Source organism: Phoca vitulina, unplaced genomic scaffold, assembly GCF_004348235.1.
Source record: "Phoca vitulina isolate PV1807 unplaced genomic scaffold, GSC_HSeal_1.0 scaffold2, whole genome shotgun sequence".
NCBI lineage: Eukaryota > Metazoa > Chordata > Mammalia > Carnivora > Phocidae > Phoca > Phoca vitulina.
The window spans coordinates 89,115,472-89,137,231 of NW_022589705.1; the positions used below are offsets into that span (position 1 = coordinate 89,115,472).

Below are 21,760 nucleotides of genomic sequence, written 5' to 3' on the forward strand. Positions count from 1 at the left end.
TCGGGAGCCCCAAGGTCCATTTCAGCGGCCGTGGCAGGGAGACCAGAAGCCACTCACCTGCGCTCCAACTCCCGGCGAGTCTGCGCGCAGTCCTGCACCCTGTCCTCCCGTTCCTCCTCCAGCTGGTCCCTCTGGCGCCTCAGCTCCTCGTGGGCCGCCTGCAGCTTCTCCCGCTCCTGCCGGAGCTCCTCGGCCTGCTGCTGGGCCGCCTGCAGGCTGCAGGCCAGGCCGTCCTTCTCCCTGCAGGACGAGAGGAGGGGGCGCTGAAGGAGATGCTGGGGCTGCTCTCCCCAGGGAAGAAGGCCATGCTGCCGTCCTAACCAGAGCCACATCCTCCGACCTCTAAGGCACCTGCCTCCAGGGAGCCTTCCCTGCCTCCTCCCACGGGTGACTCACTTCCTCCACATCTCCCTGGAGCCGACTCTCCCCAGGGGAGGACACCCAGCTTTCCTTCTCCCCCAGCCCACCTGCTCGGAGGCCTAGTGGGATGGACGGAGGCCCTGGCATTATTTCCAACCACCCCACCAGGTCCAAGAGGCCAGGCTAAGCTCCTGGGACACGCAGGAGATGCCCCTACAGCACCCCGAGCCCCTCAATTCTGGAAGACAGAGCTGGGTGTGCCCAGATGCCACACATCCTGCCGCACAGGCCAGCAGCATGTGGGAGCCGGCAGGGGAGGGAGGGGGCAACAACTGGAGATTTTCAGAGTGCTGCCTTCTCCCCCAGTTCCAGCAGTCACAGCAAAGGGGGGAGGGGAGTGTGTCTGTCACCCCTCCTTCCGAGCAAGCTGGGGCTGATCGCTGGAATCGCCTCCACGGCCCCACCTCTTCACTCGAAGTGGCAGCCCGAATGTGTACTAGACACCAAGGCCGACAGGAGGTGGGAAAAACCATACAACACAACATTAAGTAAAAACAGCACAATGCATCGGGGTGCCTGGGCAGCTCAGTGAAGCATCTGCCTTCAGCTCAGGTCATGATCTCAGGGTCCTGGGATCGAGCCCCGCATCGGGCTCCCTGCTCAGCAGGAAGCCTGCTTCTCCCTCTGCCTCTCCCCCCGCTCGCACTCGCTCTCTCTCTCAAATAGATAAATAAAATCTTTTTAAAAAAATAGCACAACGCAAAATAAGGCGTTCACTGTGTACACAACTACCCTTCTCCCAAGGCATGGGAAGCTCTGGTTTTGCTGTCAGAAGGACCTGAATTCCAATTCCTACCCCCCCGCCACCCTGCTGTGTCAGCTCGGACAAGTGTCTCAAGCTCGGGACAGTCCCAGCTCCGAACTGGGTGAGTTTGACGGGCAGACTAATTACGATAATGCCCGTGGAGCACCTGGCACTGAGCCTGGCCCGCGGCAGGTGTCCGAGAAGTGTCTTCTGCCTCACTGTCAGCAAGCGCGACGGGAGGCAGAACCAGCGAGTTAACAGGGGCTAGGCTATGACAAGGTCCCGCCTTTTTATTTCCCCTTTGTTTTTCGAAGTTTTTATTCTGCGGTTACATTTATGAAGAGAAACAACAAACAACAACAACAACACAACAAAAATAGCCAGGCAGTTAAGAGTAGATAATCTCTTAGCACTGTCAGTAGAACTCTCTGAGACGAGAGAAATGCTCTACAGCTCTTTGTGGCTACCGAGCACTTAAAATGTGGCGAGGACAACTGAAGGACTGAACTTTTACTTTTTAAAATGATTCATTAGGGGCGCCTGGGTGGCTCAGTTGGTTAAGCATCTGCCTTCGGCTCAGGTCATGGTCCCAGGGTCCTGGGATCAAGCCCCGCATCGGGCTCCCTGCTTCTCCCTCTCCCTCTGCCTCCTGGCTTGTGCTCTCACTCTCTCTCTGTCAAATAAATAAATAAAATCTTTAAAAAAAAAAAAAGATTAATTGATTTAAATATTTTATTTATGTATTTATTAGTGAGCACGAGCAGAGGGAGGGGCAAAGGGAAAAGCAGACTCCCCGTGAAGCAGGGAGCCCCACACGGGGCTTGATCCCAGGACCCCGGGATCATGACCTGAGCAGAAGGCAGATGCTTAACTGACTGAGCCACCCAGGCACCCGGATGATGCTTAATTAATCTAAATTTTAACAGACATACATGGCCAGTGATGACCACATTAGTGCAATCCACATGCCTACAGGCTCGGGCTGGCATTAGATCCAGGCCCCCACCTCTGACCTCTCAGGCACCTGCTCAGAAGGTCGATGGTGCTCCGCAGACGCTGGGCCTCGCGCTGGGCATCCTCATGAGCCTGGGTGGCCCCGCTGGTCTCGTCCCGCAGACGCTGCAGCTGCTCCTCCAGGCTGCGGCGCTCACCCTCGCTGTCACTGAGCTGCTTCCGCAGGGCGCCCAGGAGGTCCTGGCTGGCCTCATAGCGCCCACGCATGTCCTGCGGCATGGGAACCACTGAGTCCAGAGGAGCCCCAGGAAGCTCCCAGAGCGCCCCCTACTCTCTGCTCATTCCAGAGAGGTACACCAGCCTACTCAGCAGCCTAGGCCTGCGGCAGGAGAGGGGGGCTAAGGCCACCAGACTAGGTTTCCACTCCCATTCACTGTGCCCCTACCGCCCTTCTGAGCGCTCTGCCAGGGCTCGGAGCCTCCACGTCCTTGGCCACTCCGACCTAAGCCCCAGATAAACCACCAAGCACACTCTGTCCTCTCGTGGATTCTGACTATCCCAGGGCTCCCAGGCTCCTCCCCTTTGCATCCGGGTTCTGACTCTCCTCCAGACCCCTCGCTGCCCCTAGTTCCCCAGCTTCTCTCATCCTAGATTGATTCTTCCCCCCAGGCCTTTTCCCGGGGGTCCTGGCTCTGTCTGTCCCGCAATCTCCTCACTTTCTGTACCAGGATTCTAGCTCCGCCCCAGGCTCCTCCAGCCCCAGGCTCCGCCGCCAGCTGCCCAAGCACCTCCCACTCTGGGCTCAGATCTGCCTCCTCGCTCTCAGCCACTTCCATGGGTCCTGACTCAGTTGCTCTTTCTCAGGGCTCTGGCCCGCTCCGAAATGGCTCACGCCCGGGCTCCTCCCCCGGAACCCGGGCTCCACCCCCACGACACAGGCCCCGCCCCGAGGGGCCCAAAGCGGCTCGCCGGGACTCTGGCGCCGCCCTGGAGGGCGCTGGGGCCCCTCCTACCTGGACCTGCAGCTGGCGCCTGTGCAGGGCCGAGTGGATCAGGGCGAGCGTGGAGGAGTCGGAGCAGGCGGGGGATGGGCCGCGGCGCGGGGATCGGCCGCGGCCGGGCGAGGAGCGCCGCGGCGGGGAGGGGGTCCGGGGGCCCGAGAGCCCCCGCAGGCTGCCGTCCGATGCGTCCGCCGTGCGCTCGGAGCCGCTTAGCTGGACACCGCTCTCCATGTCCGACAGGACGGCCTGAGGTGGGGTGGGGAGGCCACTGAGGAGGGGGCCGCGGGTCAGCTGGGCCAAGAAGCCCAGGCGAGGCAGTGGGGTCGCGGGGGCCACGTGTCCGGCTTCCTCGCCCACTCCACAGCACATTCTAAGCTCCCTTCCTACAGGTCTTCCCCATGATTCCGCCTCCCCGGGCTCACAGCCCTCAGCACGCCGGCCGGGGAAGTCTCCCATGTATTACCAAGACAGGATCGGGCAGTTCTCACAGATGGGCCTGGAACGGGCAGCCTCCCCTCTCAGACCGGGGCTCCCCTCCGGGCAGAGGTCAGGCTCAGCTAGTAGGGGTGTCCAACAGCAGTAGCCTGGGTCCCCAGGGCCCCCAACCACTTGCAGAGGGGTGGTGCTCCCAGCCTGCCTGGCCCCGCCCTGCGCAGGGCTCCCTCCCACCTCACACCTGTGCCAGGTCCCTCAGGGTCTGCTGCAGCCCCTCTCCGTCCTCTGTCTCCAGGGCCGCCTGCTCCTGGAGCCGCAGGGATTCCTGGAGTGATGTTGGGGAGACAAAGAGACGGTGGTCAGGGTCTCCGCCCTAGCGGGAAACTCCACCTTCACCTCCCTGCCTTATGGGCCCTGCCCATCAGGTGGCCTCTAAAGCCATGCCCAGAGGCCCCGCCCCTTGGCAGACCCCATAGCAGCCCCAGTGCCCTCACGGAACAGACCAGGCCCAGAGAAGTGCAGTGTCACTACACAGATCACACAGACTATTGGAGGAGAGCCACAGAACCCAGGCCAGGCCCCACACAGAAGGATGACCAGCCCCAGCAGCACCCTGAAGGGTGTCCCTCTCAAGGGGCAGGCAGCTGAGCTCCAAGAGAAGGAGCCCTGGGCTAGCAGGGCACAGGCATCTGCCCAAGCCCCAGCTTATTGGCTCTGAGACTCTGGACAAGTATTTCCCCTTGGGCCTCAGCTTCCTCATCTGTGTAACGGGAATCATGCTACAGGGCTGCTGAGAGGATGAAATAGGATAAAGGAGGTGAACGTACTTAGCACTAAGCCTGGCACCACGAGGTGCTCAATGAATGAGGGCTGAAACTGAGTCTCCATGGGATGCTAAGGGTGGCCCAAGCAAACACGGCCCTCATCCACGGATCTGCTCTGACTCCCGATCCCGCCCTCCGCATCTCAGGGGCAGCTGCATCTCACCAGGGCCTCGAGCTTCTCGGTCAGGGCCTTGTTGACCCGATCCTTCTCCAGATTCTGGTTCTGAAGGCGCTCCACTGTCAGGGCCAGCTCTGTTACTCTGGAGGAAGGGCAGTAACAGAGGTGAAGGGGAGCACCCCCATCTTCTCCTCAAACCCACCAGCTGTGTCCTTCATGCTTTCCCAAGCCTCAGGGAGGGACCCTAGCATCCACGTCCCTGGCTGTGTGACCTTGAGCAAGTCACTCCTCTCTGGACCTCAGACTGCTCGTCTGTAAAAGGAGAATGAGGTTGCCACTTGCTTTACCTCATGGGAAGGCACTCTGGGACTCACCCAGGTCTCAGGAGCTAGGAGCATAAGCTCTAGCATCAGCGGGTTAAACTGCTCATTAATGTGCCCTGGATAAGAGGCTCCCGAACCTCAGTCTCCCCCTCTGTCACACAGGGTGTCGAGGCAGACTGGCTGAGCTCACACAGCGGGGAAGGGCGCATCCCCAGTGAACAGACACTCGTTCCTCCCTGCATCCCCAGATGCGCTCTCTACAGGGAAGCCTGCTTCCTGTGCTGCCTACCAGGCACCCACCTGGCACTGAGATTGGCCTTGTCCACGTTGCTCTGCACCTGCAGCTGGGCCAGGTCCTTCTCCTGGAGCACCCTGTCCCGCAGCTGCTCCTCTAGCAGCGCCTGCTTCTCCAGGGCCGCCTCGGCCCGGCTCTCAGCCAGCCGCAGGCCGGTGCTCAGCCCCAGGTCTGCCTCCTGGATGGCTCTTGAGGTCCGGGCCAGCTCCCCGCCCAAGTGCAGCAGGTCCCTGGTGGAGAGAGCACCGGATAGGCATGGGATGGGGGCAGGCTCCCAAGTAGAAATTAAAACTATCCCAGGATGCTATAGTGGGATGTCGCTATCAGATTGGCAAAAAAAAGAGAAAAGTCACATAACACACACTGTAGGTGAGACCATGGGGAAACAGGCCCTCCCCGACACGGGTGGCATGAGGGTAAGTGCGTGTAACCACAGGAGCACAAGCAGGGGGAGGGGCAAAGGGAGAGGGAGACGCAGGCTCCCCACTGAGCAGGGAGCCCGATGCAGGGCTCCATCCCAGGACCCCGGGATCATGACCTGAGCGAAGGCAGATGCTTAACCAACTGAGCCACCCAGGCACCCCAAAAGAGGGCTACTATTACATAAATGTGGTATATCCCTTCAATGGAATACTCTATAGCCAAGAAAAATGGGGAAGCTGTTCAGAGTGTGATATGGAGCTACCTCCCAGTTCTAACTATTAGGTGAAGACAGCATCTTCAAGAAGAACACAAAGACGAAATTCCACCAAGAGTATGGAGCAAAGGGGGTGGGGGAGGGAGAGAAAGAAAGAGACACAGAGAGAGAGAGTGTGTGTGTGTGTGTGTGTGTCATCTGCTGTATTTGCTTGTATAAAATAAGCCTGGAAGGTCATGTAGGAAACTGGTTATACCACTTGCCTCCAAGAGGGGAGGGAAGCGTCTGGGCCAGAAATGGGGAGGGGGGAGACTTATCACTCTACACCCTTTTGAAATTTGAACCGTGTGAATATGTGAGTTATTCGAAGTAAAATGTTAAATTTTTAATTTTTTTTAAGATTTATTTATTTATTTGAGAGAGGGAGAGAGTTGGGGGAGGGGCAGAGAGAATCCCAAGCAGACTCCACACCAAGCATGGAGCCCAACACGGGGCTTGATCTCACAACCCTGAGATCATGACCTGAGCCAAAACCAAGAGCTGGACACTTAACTGAGCCACCCAGGGGCCCCATACCTCAATGAAGCTTTAAAACAATTAATCTTAAAATGAAAATAAGTAAAGGAGTACCTGAAACCCAAACCTGAATCTGATCAAGAATTAAATCCGGGGGCGCTTGGGTGGCTCAGTTGGTTAAGCATTTGCCTTCGGCTCAGGTCATGATCTTCGGGTCCTGGAATCAAGCCCTGCACTGGGCTCCCTGCTCAGCAGGGAGCCTGCTTCTCCCTCTCCCTCTGCTCCTCCTCCCTGCTCGTGCTCTCTCTCGTTATCTCTCTCTCTCTCAAATAAATAAATAAAATCTTTAAAAAAAAAATTAAATCTAACATCCAATTTACAGGAAATACAGGGGACAAAGGTGTTAAACACCACCTCAGAATCCAGACTGTGGGAATCTCTTAGGACAACAGTCTCAGTTTCCTTTTTTAAAATTATTTATTTATTTATTTATTTGAGAGGGTGAGAGAGAGCGAGCAAGCAAGCACAAGAGCAGGGAGAGGGAGAAGCAGACTCCCCGCCGACCAGGGAGGACGACATGGGGCTGGATCCCAGGACGGCGGGATCATGACCTGAGCCAAAGGCAGACGTCTAACTAACTGAGCCACCCAGGCACCCCCAACTGTCCCAGTTTCCTAAACAAATAAATGAAAAGACTTAAAACACAAGTCATCCAATTACATTTGGTGAGCATCTATGGGTCCTAATTCAAATAAATTATAAAGACAAGAAGGGACCCATCTGTGACACTGATCAGTCAACTGGAAATGTGGATACTGAATATCCAATGACTTTTTTTTTTAAACAAAGTTTTAATGCAGAAAAAGAAAGGAATTGATCTGCCTGCCTCAGCTCTCCCCACAGCCTCACCTGCTCAAAGATCAAGCAGGACCACGTTCCCCTGCTGATGTGGGCCTTTGAGGCTCTCCCAGCCTGACTGCCCTTCCCCTGCCTTTTGCTTCAGCCCCACTGACTACCATGTCCTCCTACCTCCAAGCCTTTGCTCCCACTTCTCCCTCTGCCTGGAGCACCCCTGGCTCTGCTGGTTAAAATCTTACCCAGCCCTTGAGGTCAGTGTGCACATTCCACCTCCTCTATGAAGTGTTTCTCTGACCTCCGCAACCCTCCCATCCTTCTGAGAATCTGGGATATTCTCTGTTCTATTTCCATGTCACTCACCACTCACTTCCTCAGTCTAGATTTTGGGAGTCCATATCTTTTCATCCCTAGAGCTTGTGAGGTCCTGTAGAAGAAGCTGAATATTCTAGTGGATTAAAAGCAGGAGCTATAAATCCTGACTCGGCCACTTAGTTACTGCTGTGTGACCTTGGGAAGGTCACTCTGCCTCTCTGAGCCTCAGTGCCCTCATCTGTAAAAGGGGGATTATTATAGTTCCTACCTCACAGGGACACTGTAGATATCAGAAGAAATAAAATGGCCAAAGAGCCTAGCTCAGAGTAAACACCTAGTAAATGCTGACTGCCACGATGGTGGTAGGAGTTCACCATTACTAGTTGTTTCTGCATCTCCACAGAGCCTGGCACACAGTAGGTGTGTTGGGTTGTACTGAAGTTACAACTGAGTTGAGCTGAATTCAACTTAAAAAGCGGGGCTATCTCCCAGCTGCTGCGGCGTCTCCCCAGGCCGTCCCTACGCCAGCCGGGCCTCACTCACCTCTGGGTGGACATCTTCACCTCGCTGACCAGCCGACGGACCCCCACAACCTGCCTCCAGAGGAGGAGCAGGCGGCTGTGCTCGTTGCTGAAGTAGGTGTTGAAGGACTGGAGGGAAGGCGGGCGGAGTGAGGGCCGGCCCCGCCCCCGCCCGCCCCGCCTCCTCCCAGCCCCGCCTCCTCCCCCAACTCCGACGGGAGGGTCCCGGGAGGCCCGGCGGCCCAGCGAGTGGGTCTTCCTCTGGGCCAGTGCCCGGCCAGCGCCCAGGGGAAGGGCGGGAGCTGTCCCGCTCAGGCTCTCGAGCCTCCTTCCCGCACAGGGAACTAGGTTGCAATGCCTCGGCCCGCTGCGGCTGCAAGAGGCAGTGCAAAGCTCAGAAAGTGCTGGAGACCCAGGTTTGCATCCTAGCTCTCTGCAGCATCACTGCATCACCGCGGGCAGGTTACTTAACTTCTCTTTAAAATGAGCGTGACGGCACCTACCACAGTTATGATGAGGAGCACAGGAGAAAATGCACGCCAGGCACGCGGTATGGGCTAAGCAAGGCCAGCTATTATCCTCTCCTAAAGGGCTCACCGGCCAGCACAGCCTCCCTCTCCTGACCCCCCACCCCCGGTCCTACCCCTCGGGTCAGGCTGGGCCCCTGAGGCCCCACTGGCCTCCCAGCACCCCCATGCCCACCTCCTCCTCACGCCTCCACGCCGCCTCCCGCTGCTCCAGCTCCTTACGGCAGCGTGTCCAGTCGGTAGTCACCTTGCGCACGTCCTCACTCAGAGCCTGGTTGGCCGAGCTCGCCTGGTCCAGCTGCTCTCGGAGCATGGCATTCACCTGGGCCAGGCTGGCACTCCTGGGGGGTGCAGAAGGGACCGGTGGGCACACGGCAGGAGAGGACAGCCCTGCCAGCCCTGCCAGCCCCGTGCCCTCCCGGCCGCGCCCCACCTCTGCTGCTCCTCCTCCAGGCGGACAAGGGCGCTCTCTAGGTCGCCGCTGCGCTTGGTGTCCTGGCGGGGAAAAGGGGGCATCAGCCTGGGCAAGCAGAGGGAAGGGCCTGCCTTGCCCCACCACGGCACCCACCCTCAGCCGCTGCTGCTCCAGCTCTGTGGATCTCTCTACCAGCTCCTGCTCCAGCTCCGAGCACTTCTTCTTGTACTGGAGGGTCTGCGGATGGGTGCGGAGTGGAAGATTAGCCCCAGGGGAGGGGGGCAGGGCACAGCGAGCACACGGGGGGACGGGAGCAGGAGTGGGTGGCCCTGACCTTGGCCTGCAGCCGCTGCACCAGCTGGGCCTGCCGCTGCTGGCCTTCCTGGTAGGCCTGCAGCTTGCGCCGGTAGGAGGCCTGCTCCTCCTGCAGCTGCCTCCGCAGCTCCACGCTCTGCCGTACCAGCCCCCTGGGCTCGGGCGTTTCCAGCTCCCCAGACTCCAGCCGCACAGCCTGCTCCAGCTGCAGGGAAGGTCCCTGGGTGAGAGGCCCGGGCCTCCCGGGAAGGCAGGCACAGAACTCTACAGAGGATGCCCGGCTGGGCCCGGACCCACAATGCCTCGCAGGCATACATGGGCAAGCCCAGGGTGTAAAGCACGCGTGCACAGGGTAATGCGGCTGTGCATGGACACAGGCTGAGCATGCATGGACACACAGACAAAGCACGGGTGGACACATGCAGGTGGGCCACGAACATGTGCATGCAAAACACAAAGCTGCACGGGGTTGCGGGGGGAGGGGAACCTTACAGGCCCTCCGTGCACTTGCGTGCGGGCACCATGAGCCTCTCCGCCAAACACCTAACCCAGCTGTGGTTGATTATTAGCAACATACCTATGTCTCCCCATCCCCACCCGAGGTGAGCTCAGGAAAACCTAGATTTTTGTTCTCCATTGTATCTTAGACCCAGGAGAGTGGCAGTGGCATGTTTGTTGAATCATGAATTAATCGCATGAGCACATATGAATACATTCAAACAGAGGCAAAAATGTACACATGCATATCTGAGCTTGGAGCCACGCACACACAATAAGGCACAGTGGCAGTCTCAAACATTCCCAGGGGGACACAGATGAACGCCCCGCCCCCACTCCCCACATCCACAGCGCTCTGTAAGAGGCACACGCTCTAACGGAGGGCGCGCTTATACACGGAAAGCTGCCCTCAGCGCCCTGCTCCACCCCCAGGAGCCTGGCAGCCCCTTCGTTATCAGACCCTGTGGGCACAGGCTGGACGCCCGCATGCCTGTGTCGTCATCATCTGTTGCTCTGGCTGAGTCTCCTAACCCCTCAGGCACCTGCTGGTCCCAGGGGGCCCTTCAGTCTCCTTGAGCTGTTGGGGAAAGGAGGAGGGAGCAGGCAGCTGAGGATGAGCAGGACTGACAGAGGAGTGACAGTGCCCAGGGAGAACCAAGGGGAAGACAGCCCAGCCTGGCTGATCCCGCCCCAGGCCCACACTCCCCATCCACCTCCCCAGTGCCTGGCCTGCTAGCCTCTGCATGCCATTCACATGCCCCCCCCCACCAGGTCCCAGGGAAGCCAACAGCAAGGGCCACTGCTCTCACCCTGGCTAAATAACGGGACCGGGCCAGGCCAGCCCTCCAGGCCTCCGTTCACCCAGGATGCCCGCGAGCCCTCCAACGAGCCACCGACCATGCTGACAACCTGCTCTCTACCCACCTCACCCCATGCGCTGGGGTCAGTACCAGAGCGGGGCGGCAGTGGCCACTGGGGTGCCACCCGTAAAGAGGGGCCAGTGGGGAATGCTTGAGGGCTTCTGCCTAGAAGGGAGGCTGCAGGCTCGTGATCAGTGTCTACACGGAGTCTACCTAAGTCAGGTGGCAGGACCGTGTCTCCATCCGAGCGGGCGGCACTGAGATCCCGGGTGTTGTGCAGCGACGCGGGCTCGCCTCACTGGCTGTGGCTGGGCTGTGTTTTGTCATTTGTCTCCATGTGGGACCCTGTGTGTCTTTGTGTTTAGGCCTTCCCAGGGACCTCCGTGAGTGCCCATGTGTTCATGTGTTTGCTTTGTTTTTTAAAGATTTTATTTATTTATTTGAGAGAGCAATACAGAGATAGTGAGAGAGAGCACAAGCGGGGAGAGGGAGAAGCAGGCTTCCCGCGGAGCAGGGAGCAGGGAGCCCGATGCGGGGCTCGATCCCAGGACCCCGGGATCATGACCTGAGCCGAAGGCAGAGGCTTAATGACTGAGCCCCCCAGGCGCCCCTGTTCATGTGTTCTTATGTCTGCGTGCAGATCTGTAAGTGGGCAGGGCTGGGGAGAGTGTCTGGGCTCCACGTGCGTCTGCAGCATGCATCTCAGCCACTCTCTGCAATGTGCAGGCATGCAGCATACCTCTGTCTGGCTGTGTGTGTCCCCGAGTCTGCAGGATGGGGTAGCTCGGTGGTGTGGCTGTGCGTCTGGGCAGTATGAGCTGTGAATGGGGGGGGGGGCTGTGTGGCGTCTGGCTGTGGGAGGGACTTATGCTGTGTCTGCTCCATGAATCGGAGCGTATCACTATGGGGGACTTGTGTTTCCATGTGACATCTGTGTGTGTCCGGGTGGGGTCTGATCGGGGCCCCTGCTCTGTGTGCTTTGCACATCTGTGTGAAGCAGGTGCTATTTGCTGCTGTGATTTAGGGGGGTTCAGGCAGTCGTTGGGTGCCCTACAGGCTTCCGCAGTGCTCACAGCCAGGCCCGGGCCTCTCCCGGCCACACCTTGCCCCTTTGCACAAACTTCTCCCCTCACAAAACATCCTTTCAGTTTAACTTGTAATTCAAAAGGGAAAGAGGCGGGTCACCAAGCTGAGGATGAAAGAAGTTTACTGTCTCCCCTAGCAACCGCTGCCCTACTACCCGCCATTCATTCACTCGGTCCCGGTTGCCATGGACACTGGGGGAGCCCAGGGGGTCTGGCCTGTGGAGCCCAGGGGGCGTGGCCTGCCTTCCTTCCCTTCCCATTCCCAGCTGCCTCGCCCAACACCTGCTCCTCAGGGACAGGAAGATGGGGGGCCTGGGTTCTCCTTCTGACCTGGGAGGTGGCCACGGGGAGCCCCCGCCTCAGTTTCCCTACATGCAGTCAACAGGACACAGATCCTGACCTCTCCTCCACTTCTTTTTCCCAGGGATGCCGTGGGGTTGCAAGGGTCAGAACAACCTCACTGATGGGTCTCCAAACAGCCCACATGTAACACTTATGGCCACGCGGGCCGGCCCTGCCACCTGCACCATGGGAACAAGTGGGCAGCAGGGACAGAGTGTCACAGGACCACAGAGCCCTGTGGCCTTAACCCAGCCTTAACCCAGCTCCACCACTGACCTTGGGGCCTATCAAGCCCTGCTCTGGGCCTGCTTCCCCATCTGTAATAAGGTGATCTCCAGGCTCTGATGTTCTCCGGGAGCCCACGCCCCAGGACAGGCCTGGAGGTCACTCTCATCCAAACCGTGCCTGCAGGCGGGGGGCCTCACTCACACCACCTCACACCGAGAAAAGTGAAACACCTGGCTCCCTCTACATGCTATTCAGGGGCCGCCCCAGCCACATGAGGGAATCTTCTAGACTAATGCAGCAACCCCCCCCACCCAACCAGCCTTGGCCTGCTACAGCCCTAGCCTCAGCAGCTGTGTCTTAGCAGAAAAGAAACCTGCCACCTCCCACCTCTCGTTCTCTTCCCCCGCCAGCTGGGCAGGGGCCGCGCCAGCTTCACTGTCAGTCAGAAGCTGGCATTTAAGAGACAGCCCCCGGGGGCCTGGCACTGTGCCAGTGGCCAAAAGATGAGAGGGGGCTAAACTGGAGGAGGGCTGGCTCAAGTCCCCGTCACCCCCAACAACAGGAGATTCGGGCCAGCCCACTCTCCATACCTCCTGCAAACCTGGGAAAACTAGCTCTGCACTGTCCCCAGCACTAGGGGCACCCCAGGCCCCCTGCGCTGCTCCTCTGCAAGTCTCAACAAGTCGGGGGCCTATCCAGGCGAGCCAATGGCAGGACAATAGCACACCCCGCAACCACCCACATAGATGCATGCCCCTCTTCCCCACCGAGAAGGCAAGCCCCTGCGGGACAGGCCCAGCCCAGGGATCCTCGGCTAACCTGGCTCTGCCTAGCGCACGGGAGGCTCTGGGCCAGCTTCCAGCTCTGGGCTTCAGTCTCCCATTTGTTATATCCAGAGGCTCAGGTCCGAGGTCCTTCCAGCTTTCCAACTGCCCCCCCTGGAACTCCCAGCACACCCAGAAAACAAAACGGCAATGCACAGCCCTGGGCTGGGGGTCGAGAGCCTGAGCCTTCACGAGCCTCCACCGGCTGTGTGACCCCAAGCCCGGTGCCGTCCCTCTCGGAGCCTGCTATCCCCTCTGTTAAATGAGCATCATGATGGTCTCAACCTTGGAGCAGCAAATGTGACGCAGGGAGCAAGCGCCGGGCCCATAGGAAGGCCTCAATCAACAGCAGTTACTGGGATGACTGTTACCACCCACACATCTCCCATCTAGACACTTCCTCCCTCGGGCAACTCTCTCACCAACTGCCAGCCACCATCCACTCCCTAGCGTCCCCTCTCACAAGCCTGGAGCCCCAAAGGAGACAGTGCAGTCCTGGCCCAGGCCCTGGGGTCCCCACAAGCCTGCAGCACAGGTGCTCGGGGAGTGTGAGTCCTGTCTGGCCTTGGGGGCTGGCCTGGCTTCTCCCTCCTTCCTTGGCGAGGCCTCACCCCCGTGGGGAGTGGCTGCAGGTCTGCGGCTGCCCGTGTCTACTCCAGCCTGCCTGCCTCAGTGTCCGGCCGCTGCTGGCCGGACCCCAAGACCCACATACACGGGAGCACAGAGAGATGGCCAGACACTCGAGGGGTGGCAGGGGCCTCTAAGGGTCTTACTCTCTGTCCCCACCCCAAGCAGGCGTGGGACAGATAGGAGTGAAATACCCTGGTGAGAGGCACTTTATTCCGTCAGCTCGTTGACTCCTCCCAAGCCCACATCATATTAGCATGCCCGCGACAGAAAACAGACTGGGAGGGCACAGTGTTTTGCTCAAGGCCACTCACGCCGGCAGGGCCACGGTCGGCACCCAGGCCAGCCTGACGGCGGACCCACCTTCAGCCCAGTGCCCGGGCCCGGCCCGGCTGTCTCCCGGCCCTCGCCTCAGGGGAGCACCCTGGCCCTGAGGCAGCACCCACCCTCTCGCTGACCGCGTTGTACTTGATGGCCAGCTCATCACGCTCCGCACGGCTCTGGGCCAACAGGTCCTCCACGCGGGATAGCTCCTGCTGCAGCAGCTGGTTTTCCTCCTGCAGTGACAGCATGGACGCCATCTCTGTGGCCGGCAGCGGGGCTGGAGAGGGACAGCAGACACGAGGTTGGCTCCCCCCCGGGGTGCAGGGGGCATCCTCCCACAACATCCATCACCGGAGGCGGGAAGGGGGCCCGGGCCCCTGAGCGGGGACGCAGCAGCAGAGCACACACAGAGCTGAAGAACAGGGGGGTGTGGGGGGGCTAGGGGGGCTGGGGGCAGAGAGATGGGCCTGGAGCTAGACTCAGAGTGGACACAACCACAGCGGAAGGGTGGCCCCAGCAGGCCCAGAACGTGCGGGAAGGAGGCTCGGTCTAGGAGGCAGGGACTAGACCTGAGTTCTAGCTCCTTCGTTCTCCAACTGTTACTCGTCTCTGGGCCTCAGTTTTGCTGATCTGGAAATGAGTGGAACGGGTAACGAGACCCGACCAGGAGAGCAGGGAGGCCTCACTTAACATGTAACTTCTGAAGCCAGGGCTTAAGATAGTATGGGTCAGGTTGGGAGGAGAAGGAGGAAGAGGAAGAGGGAGGAGGAAGAGGAGGAGGGGAAAAAAGGCCAAAGGGAGAAGTAGAAGTGTCCCCCCATCCTGTGGGCTCCCCTCCCATCCCAGGACAACTGGACACACACCACAGGCCTCTAGGCTCTTCCAGCCTGAGGTGAGGGTTCTCTAAGTCTCTCGCTGCCTGGGGCTCCTAGGGGCCCCAACATCCCTGGTCCTCCCAAGGAGGTTGAGCTTGGACAAGGACTGTGGCCAGAGCACCAGAAACACCACGAAGGAGAGGTACAAATACACCAGCTGTGACGGAGGACACCCTTCCCAGACTCTCAAACCGCATATGAGGCTGTGGATGCCACCCACCAGGAGGAACAGGGGCCCATCAGCCTCTCTGCCCGGGCAGGGAATGGTCAGTACCACCCCTCGGACTTCTGCAAAGTGCTGAGCTAAACTGAGCTGCCCTCCCCCTGTAATCTCCGGTTCAGGCAGCTCACACTGTCCCTGGGAGAGAATGTGGTGTCTGGGTCTAAGTCTTTGCTATGGGCTGCCAAACGGGGTGCTCATCCCCACTGTCTAGCAGCACCACATGGGGAACAACTCTGAGCAAATATACCTCTGAGCCTTCATTTCCTCATCTGTAAAATGGGTCCCTCCATCACAGGGTTGTGCCTGCCTCACGGTGAGTCACTATTGCCACTGACCGCGGGAAAGGGGGATAAGAGGAGGGGTGAGGCGCAGGCAGTGTCTGGAAGGTGAAAGAAGAGTAGCACCTTGGCTCTCAGGCTGGGAGAGGTTGCGGGTAATAATCTCTCTGATGCGGGCAGGCAGGCGAGCGGTCCTGGGAAGGTCCTGGGCTGGGTCCTGCACGCTCAGGCCCTTCTCCTGGCCTGCTCTCAGGACGCTGCTCTCCAGGGCCTGGGGGAAGGGCGGGGGGAGAGAGGCTCTGAAGGGGACCTGGGACCCTGGGCTCCCCTGCGTGGGAGAGGAACAAAGTCCTGCGGCCCAAGATGTGGGTGCCCAGGAGACCCTCAGGAAATGCCAAACGGAAGGAAGCCTGGGAGTTAGAATGGCAAACAGCCCCACGGGAAGGCTCTCTGTGTGCCCCCTGCCCCAGGAAGGAGGCCCCACCAAGGGCCAGAGAAGTGAACCAAACCGCATGGCCCACTCACAAACCCCATCTGGGCAGCACAGTGTCGGGGGCTCCAGTCCAGCTCCAGCCCTACATGGATGGGGATTCCACTGCGCTAGCAGAGGTCACCTCAATCCTTAAATCTGGGAGGAGGGATCCCCTTTTCCCCACGGGGCACAGGGATAAGGGAGCCATAGCAGTTGAGCCCTGAGCACCCGCTCTACCCCCCAGTTTGGCTGGGAGCTGCAAGCTGGGGCCCCTGTGCACCCCAAACCCACCTCTCCCACCCCATGACCCCAAGATGCACCTACCACTCATCCACTCCTGCTAGACCCACGCTCCCCTGCCCTGGACAGGGTGGGCTCAGGCCTCAGGACCCACCTGGATAACGGTCTCCAGTGCCGGCTGGTCCTCCAACGGTCCCTCCAGCCCCAAACTCATGGGGCGCAAGCTGTGGGCACCCCCCTCCAGGCCCTTCTCCAGGGCCCCACAGACCAGCTCAGCTCACCCATCCCACAGCCAGACCGCTGTGCTGAGCACAGGGCAGATTAGGCTTAAATCCGGCGGTGCCCCCATGTGACCACCGAGGAGGGAGGGGCTGAGGGAGGGGGAGGGGCCGGGGAAGGAGAGGAGGGGAGGGAAGAGAGGGAAGAGGAGGGATGAAGAGGGGGAGGGGACGAAGGAGGGGAGGAGGTGGGGAGAAAGGGAAAGGATGGAGAGAGGGAGGAGGAGGGCCCTGGAGCTGAGGACCCCCCCACAACCCCTTCCCCCCCACACACACACACACACACTGTCCACCCTCCCCAGCTGCTGGGTCCTAGAGCCCTCCAAGCCTGGGGGTGGGGTCAGTATCAGGAGGCGGGAAAGGCCAGTCTTAGACCTTCTTTGCTGACCCAGACGGCGGTCACGTGATTTGCTAAACCTGTATTCCCAGGGTGCTGGGATGACATTTTTCCCACAACAGGTTCAGCGCCAAGATCGCAGGCTGTGGAATCGCCCACACCAAGCCATCTGAATCCCGTCATCCCCTCACCCCCACTCCCCACCACACACACAGGCTGTGTGCTTCTGAGAAAGCAACTTTGCCTCTCTGAACCTCATTGTCCCCTTGTAAGATGCGGATAGTAACTGGCACCCATCTCATGGAGTTGTCTGGGAGATTAAACCAAAAACCGCGTGGGCACAAAGAGCGTGTGACTCAGTCCCAGGTTCATAGTGAGCATTCGATAAATACCAACTTCACTCAGTTGAAAAATCCAAAATGGACAGTCCCTGTACCCCAGGGCCAGCGGTCCACCCACCACCTCCCATGGTTCCTTGCCCTGCAGCAACGAGGCGGCCTGGAGCAGTTAGGCCTGAAACTCTGGACTGAGCCGCATCACCTGCGGTCACATGGGGGTCCCAGCGCGCATGGAACTGTTTATCTCCTTCCCTGTCCCAGCGCTCCTCGCTCCTCAGCAGTATGACCTTGGACTAGGTACCTCTCTGAGCCTCAGTTCCTCATCTCTAGAATGTGACTGAGAGCCCCTACACACAGAGTCACTGAGGATCCAGTGGGTTGAAAGGTGTAAAGGGGTTTGAACCCCAGCGGGCTCAGAGTGAGCAATGAGCAGACCGCAGATGCTGTTCCTGTTCCCATTAGCATCAGTCCTGCTTCCTGTGGCCCCTCTAAGTGCCATGTCCCGGAGGAGGCATACTTGCATTATCTCATTAAATCCCCACCACAACCCATTTCCAGATGAGAAAACCAAGGCTTAGAGAGGTTAGAGTTCTCACCCATTCAAAGCGACATGCCCCAGGGAAGTGGTAAACCCAGAGCTCATTCTACTTGGGCCAGGCAGCCCCCCAGCAAGTGCTCCAAGGCGAGGCCAGGCATTTTCCCTCTAAGACTCTACTCCTCTGTCTGGGTCAGACCCAGGAATGCGGCACGTGCTACATAAATGCACATCAGTCAGGCTGCACCCCTCACCTCAACTAGGAAATCAGCTCTGCAAATGGAAAGCCAGGAAACAGGGCACCAGGCCAAAAAGGTAAGTGCCACCAAGTTGCCATGGCAACCAAGGCCAAATTTAGGCAGAAGTGAACTCGGCCAGGGGCAGAGAGCTGTCACTACAAAACTCTGGGACTCTCATTTTCCCACCTCCGGACACCCTCCAGAAGTCCCCTCTATAGGCTGCACACCCATAACCAGAGCAGGGGGGAGGTCACAAACACCCACTAGGCCAGGATCTGCACCCCTGCTTGCCCAGCTTGGCACCGAGGGGGCCCCAGATGTGCTTGGTGAACTGAACTATTCTGTGCCTTCCCCCAGCCAGTGCCCTAATGGATCAGGGGAAAGGAGCAGGATGCCAGAACCCTTGGCTCTGCCCCGAGTTCCCCCGCTAGAGTCCAACCGGGTTCTCTAGATCCCAAGGAATCACATCCAAACCCTGTGTGTGCTACATCTGCAGTCAAATCTCAGAACAGTGCTTGAATTCCTCACAGAAAAAGTCTGGACGTTATAGCTTCAGTATCCAACTCCAGTCTTGGCTATGTCTCCCTACCAGCTGTGTGACCTGGGCCAGTGACTCCACCTCTCTGAGCCTCAGTTTCCTCATCTGTAAAATGGGAGGATAATGGTGACTGTTTCTGTCATGAGGATTCAATAAGGTGATCTCTGCTTAGCTGTGTGCTTGGATGTGGTGTGGCAGAGACTGCTATGTGTTCCCCAAAACATATTTCCAATTCTTCTTAAGAAATGGGACTCCCTTGGGGCGCCTGGGTGGCTCAGTCGTTGGGCGTCTGCCTTCAGCTCAGGTCATGGTCCCAGGGTCCTGGGATCGAGCCCCGCATCGGGCTCCCTGCTCCGCGGGAAGCCTGCTTCTCCCTCTCCCACTCCCCTTGCTGTGTTCCCTCTCTCGCTGTGTCTCTCTCTGTCAAATAAATAAATAACATCTTTAAAAAAAAATGATTACATGCTATTAAGGAGTGTGTAAGTGTTGGCTCTTACTAAGTGTCATCATTACTACCACTACTATTATTGGCTCTTCCTAGTACCCATTCTAGAACCTTGTGCCTGGTACCCAGTAGCGTACCTCAGCCATTGTTTGGCGAATAAATACAGAGGAGACACTCTTTGCACTTGCTCCCTCCCATTCCTGCTGGGCTCTGGCCCACCCTCCCAGCCTGCTTGGCCTTTGCCCACCCTCCAAGCCTGCAGTTTGCCAGATCTAGCGGCAGGAACCAGCCAAAAAGTCCCTCGGAGATTACTCATGCATTTCAAACACACCCGTGTTCTTACCCACTTACACCTTTATTCTCCTACTGCTGACCAGAAATTAGAACAAAAACACTGAACCAACCATGAGCCCAGCGCTCTGCCCATAACTTTGCATCTGTACCTTGTCTGTTTTAACCTTCTTGATAGCCCTGTGATGCCAGTACTGTTCTCCCCACTTTATAGATGAAAACATTAAGGCCCAGCGAAGTTAAATAACTTGCTCAAAGTTACCCAGCATGAAGAGCTAGAGCCACATGTGAGACCCAGGCATGCCTGGTTCCAAAGTTTTGAACAATAACAGCAATGGCTACCATATGTAGCGCTTCCTGTGTGCCAAGCACCACCGTGGGTCTCGGATGTGTATTATATAAGCTGCTGCCATCTTTTGCCTGCACTGCTGAGATGGCTCTTCATAAGTCTCCCTGCTTCCACTCTTGTCCCTCAGTTCCAGTCTATTCTCATGCAATGGAGATCACATCCCTCTTCTGCTCAATGCCCCCCCCCCCGCCACACACACACACACACACACACACACACACTTCCTATCACACTCAAAATAACAAAATTCAAAGTCTGGCCACAGCATACAAGGCTTGCCCAGTCTGGCCCCAGTCTACTTCTCCCACCTCATCATCCCCTTCCCTCCCTCCCCTTGCTCATGCCACCCTAGCCATGCTGGCCTTGATTCTCATCAAAACACATCAGGCACGCTCCCACCTCAGGACCTTTGCACCTGCCACTTTCTCTGCCTCCAATGCTCTTCCCTCTTTTGCATGGCTGATTCCTGCTTGTCAACCAGATCTTGACTCAAAAATATCACCTTCTGAGGGAGCTAATCCTGACCTCCCAACTAAAGTGGTCCCTGCCCATAGTCATACTCTGTTTTCTGTAACATGTATGTTCTCTATCTCCTCCAAGGACAGGGACCAAGTTGGCCTTGTTCAATGCTGTCTCCACAGCCAGCGCTCCATGAACAGCTGTTGAATGAATGAATGAATGAATGAATGCTAAGAGACAAGTAATAATATAGGAATAATATAGGAAATAAATGAGGGGCGCCTGGGTGGCTCAGTCGTTAAGCGTCTGCCTTCGGCTCAGGTCATGATCCCAGGGTCTTGGGATCGAGCCCCGCATCGGGCTCCCTGCTCTGCAGGAAACCTGCTTCTCCCTCTTCTACTCCCCCTGCTTGTGTTCCCTTTCTTGCTGTGTCTCTCTCTGTCAAATAAATAAATAAAATCTTTAAAAAAAAAAAAAAGGAAAGAAATTAAAGAAATTAAAGAAAAAGAAACAATTCCCCTGAGCTTTGGTGGGCGTCACATTGGGCAAGTCCTGGCCATAAATGATGTCACCCACAGACTGGGATCCCAGAAGGACCCCCAGGGAACATCCCAGGAGCTCAGGGTAAAAACCTGACAGCGTCCCCCACAGGGGACCCCTGAGTGGGAAGGGTGCCTAGTGTCCAAGGGCTGGCCCTCATCTCCAGGGCTTGAGAGAAAGCCTGGGGAGAGGAGGAGCTAAGTCAGGCAAAGCCTCAAGATCCAGGCGTTCTGACTCCTGAGGTCTTTTCTGAACCCTGCTCCTAACTAAGGAGCCCAGCCTGGCCTTAGCCTCGGTCTATTCCTAACACAGGACTTGTTTACTTATGAAGCACCTGCTATGAGCCCAGCTAAGGAAAAGAGGAAATCAGATGAAAACAGACAGAAGGTACCCTGATGGACCCTGCCCCACAGTGTCCCAATCCCCCAGACAAGTCCCAGTCCCAGGGGGAGCTGGGGAGACTGGCCACCATGGGATCAGACATCGGCCCAGACCACAGTCCTCTCGGGTTTGCATAAAAATCACAACGGAGACCATTCAAAATGCCAACCGTAGGCCCCATGTTGAGAAACCCGAGGAGGGCCCAAATCCCTGCACAGGCTGTGCCATCTTGGGCCACTCAATTGACCACTCTGGGCTTCAGTTTCCTCATCGGTAAAATGGGGCTACTCTGCGCTCCATCGGGTCGCAGCGAGGGCGAAATGCCTTCCCACGCGAGGACTGCAAGGACGGTGTCGGGCCCACAGGAAGCCGCAGCGCGGGAGCTGCTGTTTGTGGCGACGGTGGGGAAGGGCCTCCCGCGGCGGCCCAGCCGGCGGGACGAGGGGACCCGCCACGGGGGCCCCCGTCGGGGCCTCAGGCCGCCGGGCTCGGCAGGCCCCCGCCGCGCCCGGCCCGCAGCCCGCGAGAGTCCGGGCAGGGTCCGGAGCGGGGGGCAGGCAGGACGCCCGCAGAGCCGGGGGTGCGGGGACGCGGCGAGGGCGCAAGGTTTCCCCAGGGCCGGGGGACGGCGGCTCCGGCCCGCCCCCTGGCGCGCGCCCGCCTTCCCGCCCGCGCGCGCCGCCGCCTCAGCCCCGCGGCCTCCGCCCGCCGGAGCGCGCGACCGCCACCTCCTACCTTCGCGCGCCGCCGCCGCTGCCGCCACCGCCGCCGCCGCCGCCGCACGGGCGGGGCGGGCGGGGCGGGGCGTGAACGGGGGGCGGGGACAGATGATGGAGGCGTGTCCTGGACGGGGCGGAGGCGGGGGCTGCCTTGGGGGCGGGGCCAGCGCCCGCCCCTCCCGCTTTCCGCGTAGCCCGGGGTGAAGGGCGCGTCGCGTC

The 21,760-nt window shown here is 58.7% G+C and overlaps 1 protein-coding gene across 1 annotated transcript in view; it reads right to left on the reverse strand.

Annotated features, from left to right (window-relative positions):
- Positions 1-16,396, reverse strand: part of CROCC (ciliary rootlet coiled-coil, rootletin) — a 40,660-nt gene extending 24,264 nt beyond the window's left edge. Inside the window, exons 1-14 of the mRNA XM_032392803.1 lie at positions 16,247-16,396; positions 15,507-15,651; positions 14,127-14,281; positions 9,236-9,421; positions 9,055-9,138; positions 8,920-8,981; positions 8,662-8,827; positions 7,982-8,088; positions 5,121-5,345; positions 4,543-4,639; positions 3,797-3,880; positions 3,133-3,366; positions 2,190-2,389; positions 58-240 (exon numbers count right to left, since the gene is read on the reverse strand). Of these exons, the coding sequence (XP_032248694.1) occupies positions 58-240; positions 2,190-2,389; positions 3,133-3,366; positions 3,797-3,880; positions 4,543-4,639; positions 5,121-5,345; positions 7,982-8,088; positions 8,662-8,827; positions 8,920-8,981; positions 9,055-9,138; positions 9,236-9,421; positions 14,127-14,281; positions 15,507-15,651; positions 16,247-16,306 (1,988 nt within the window). The 5' untranslated portion in view covers positions 16,307-16,396. The remainder of the gene's footprint in view (positions 1-57; positions 241-2,189; positions 2,390-3,132; positions 3,367-3,796; positions 3,881-4,542; positions 4,640-5,120; positions 5,346-7,981; positions 8,089-8,661; positions 8,828-8,919; positions 8,982-9,054; positions 9,139-9,235; positions 9,422-14,126; positions 14,282-15,506; positions 15,652-16,246) is intronic.
- Between the last annotated feature and the right edge of the window lie 5,364 nt (positions 16,397-21,760).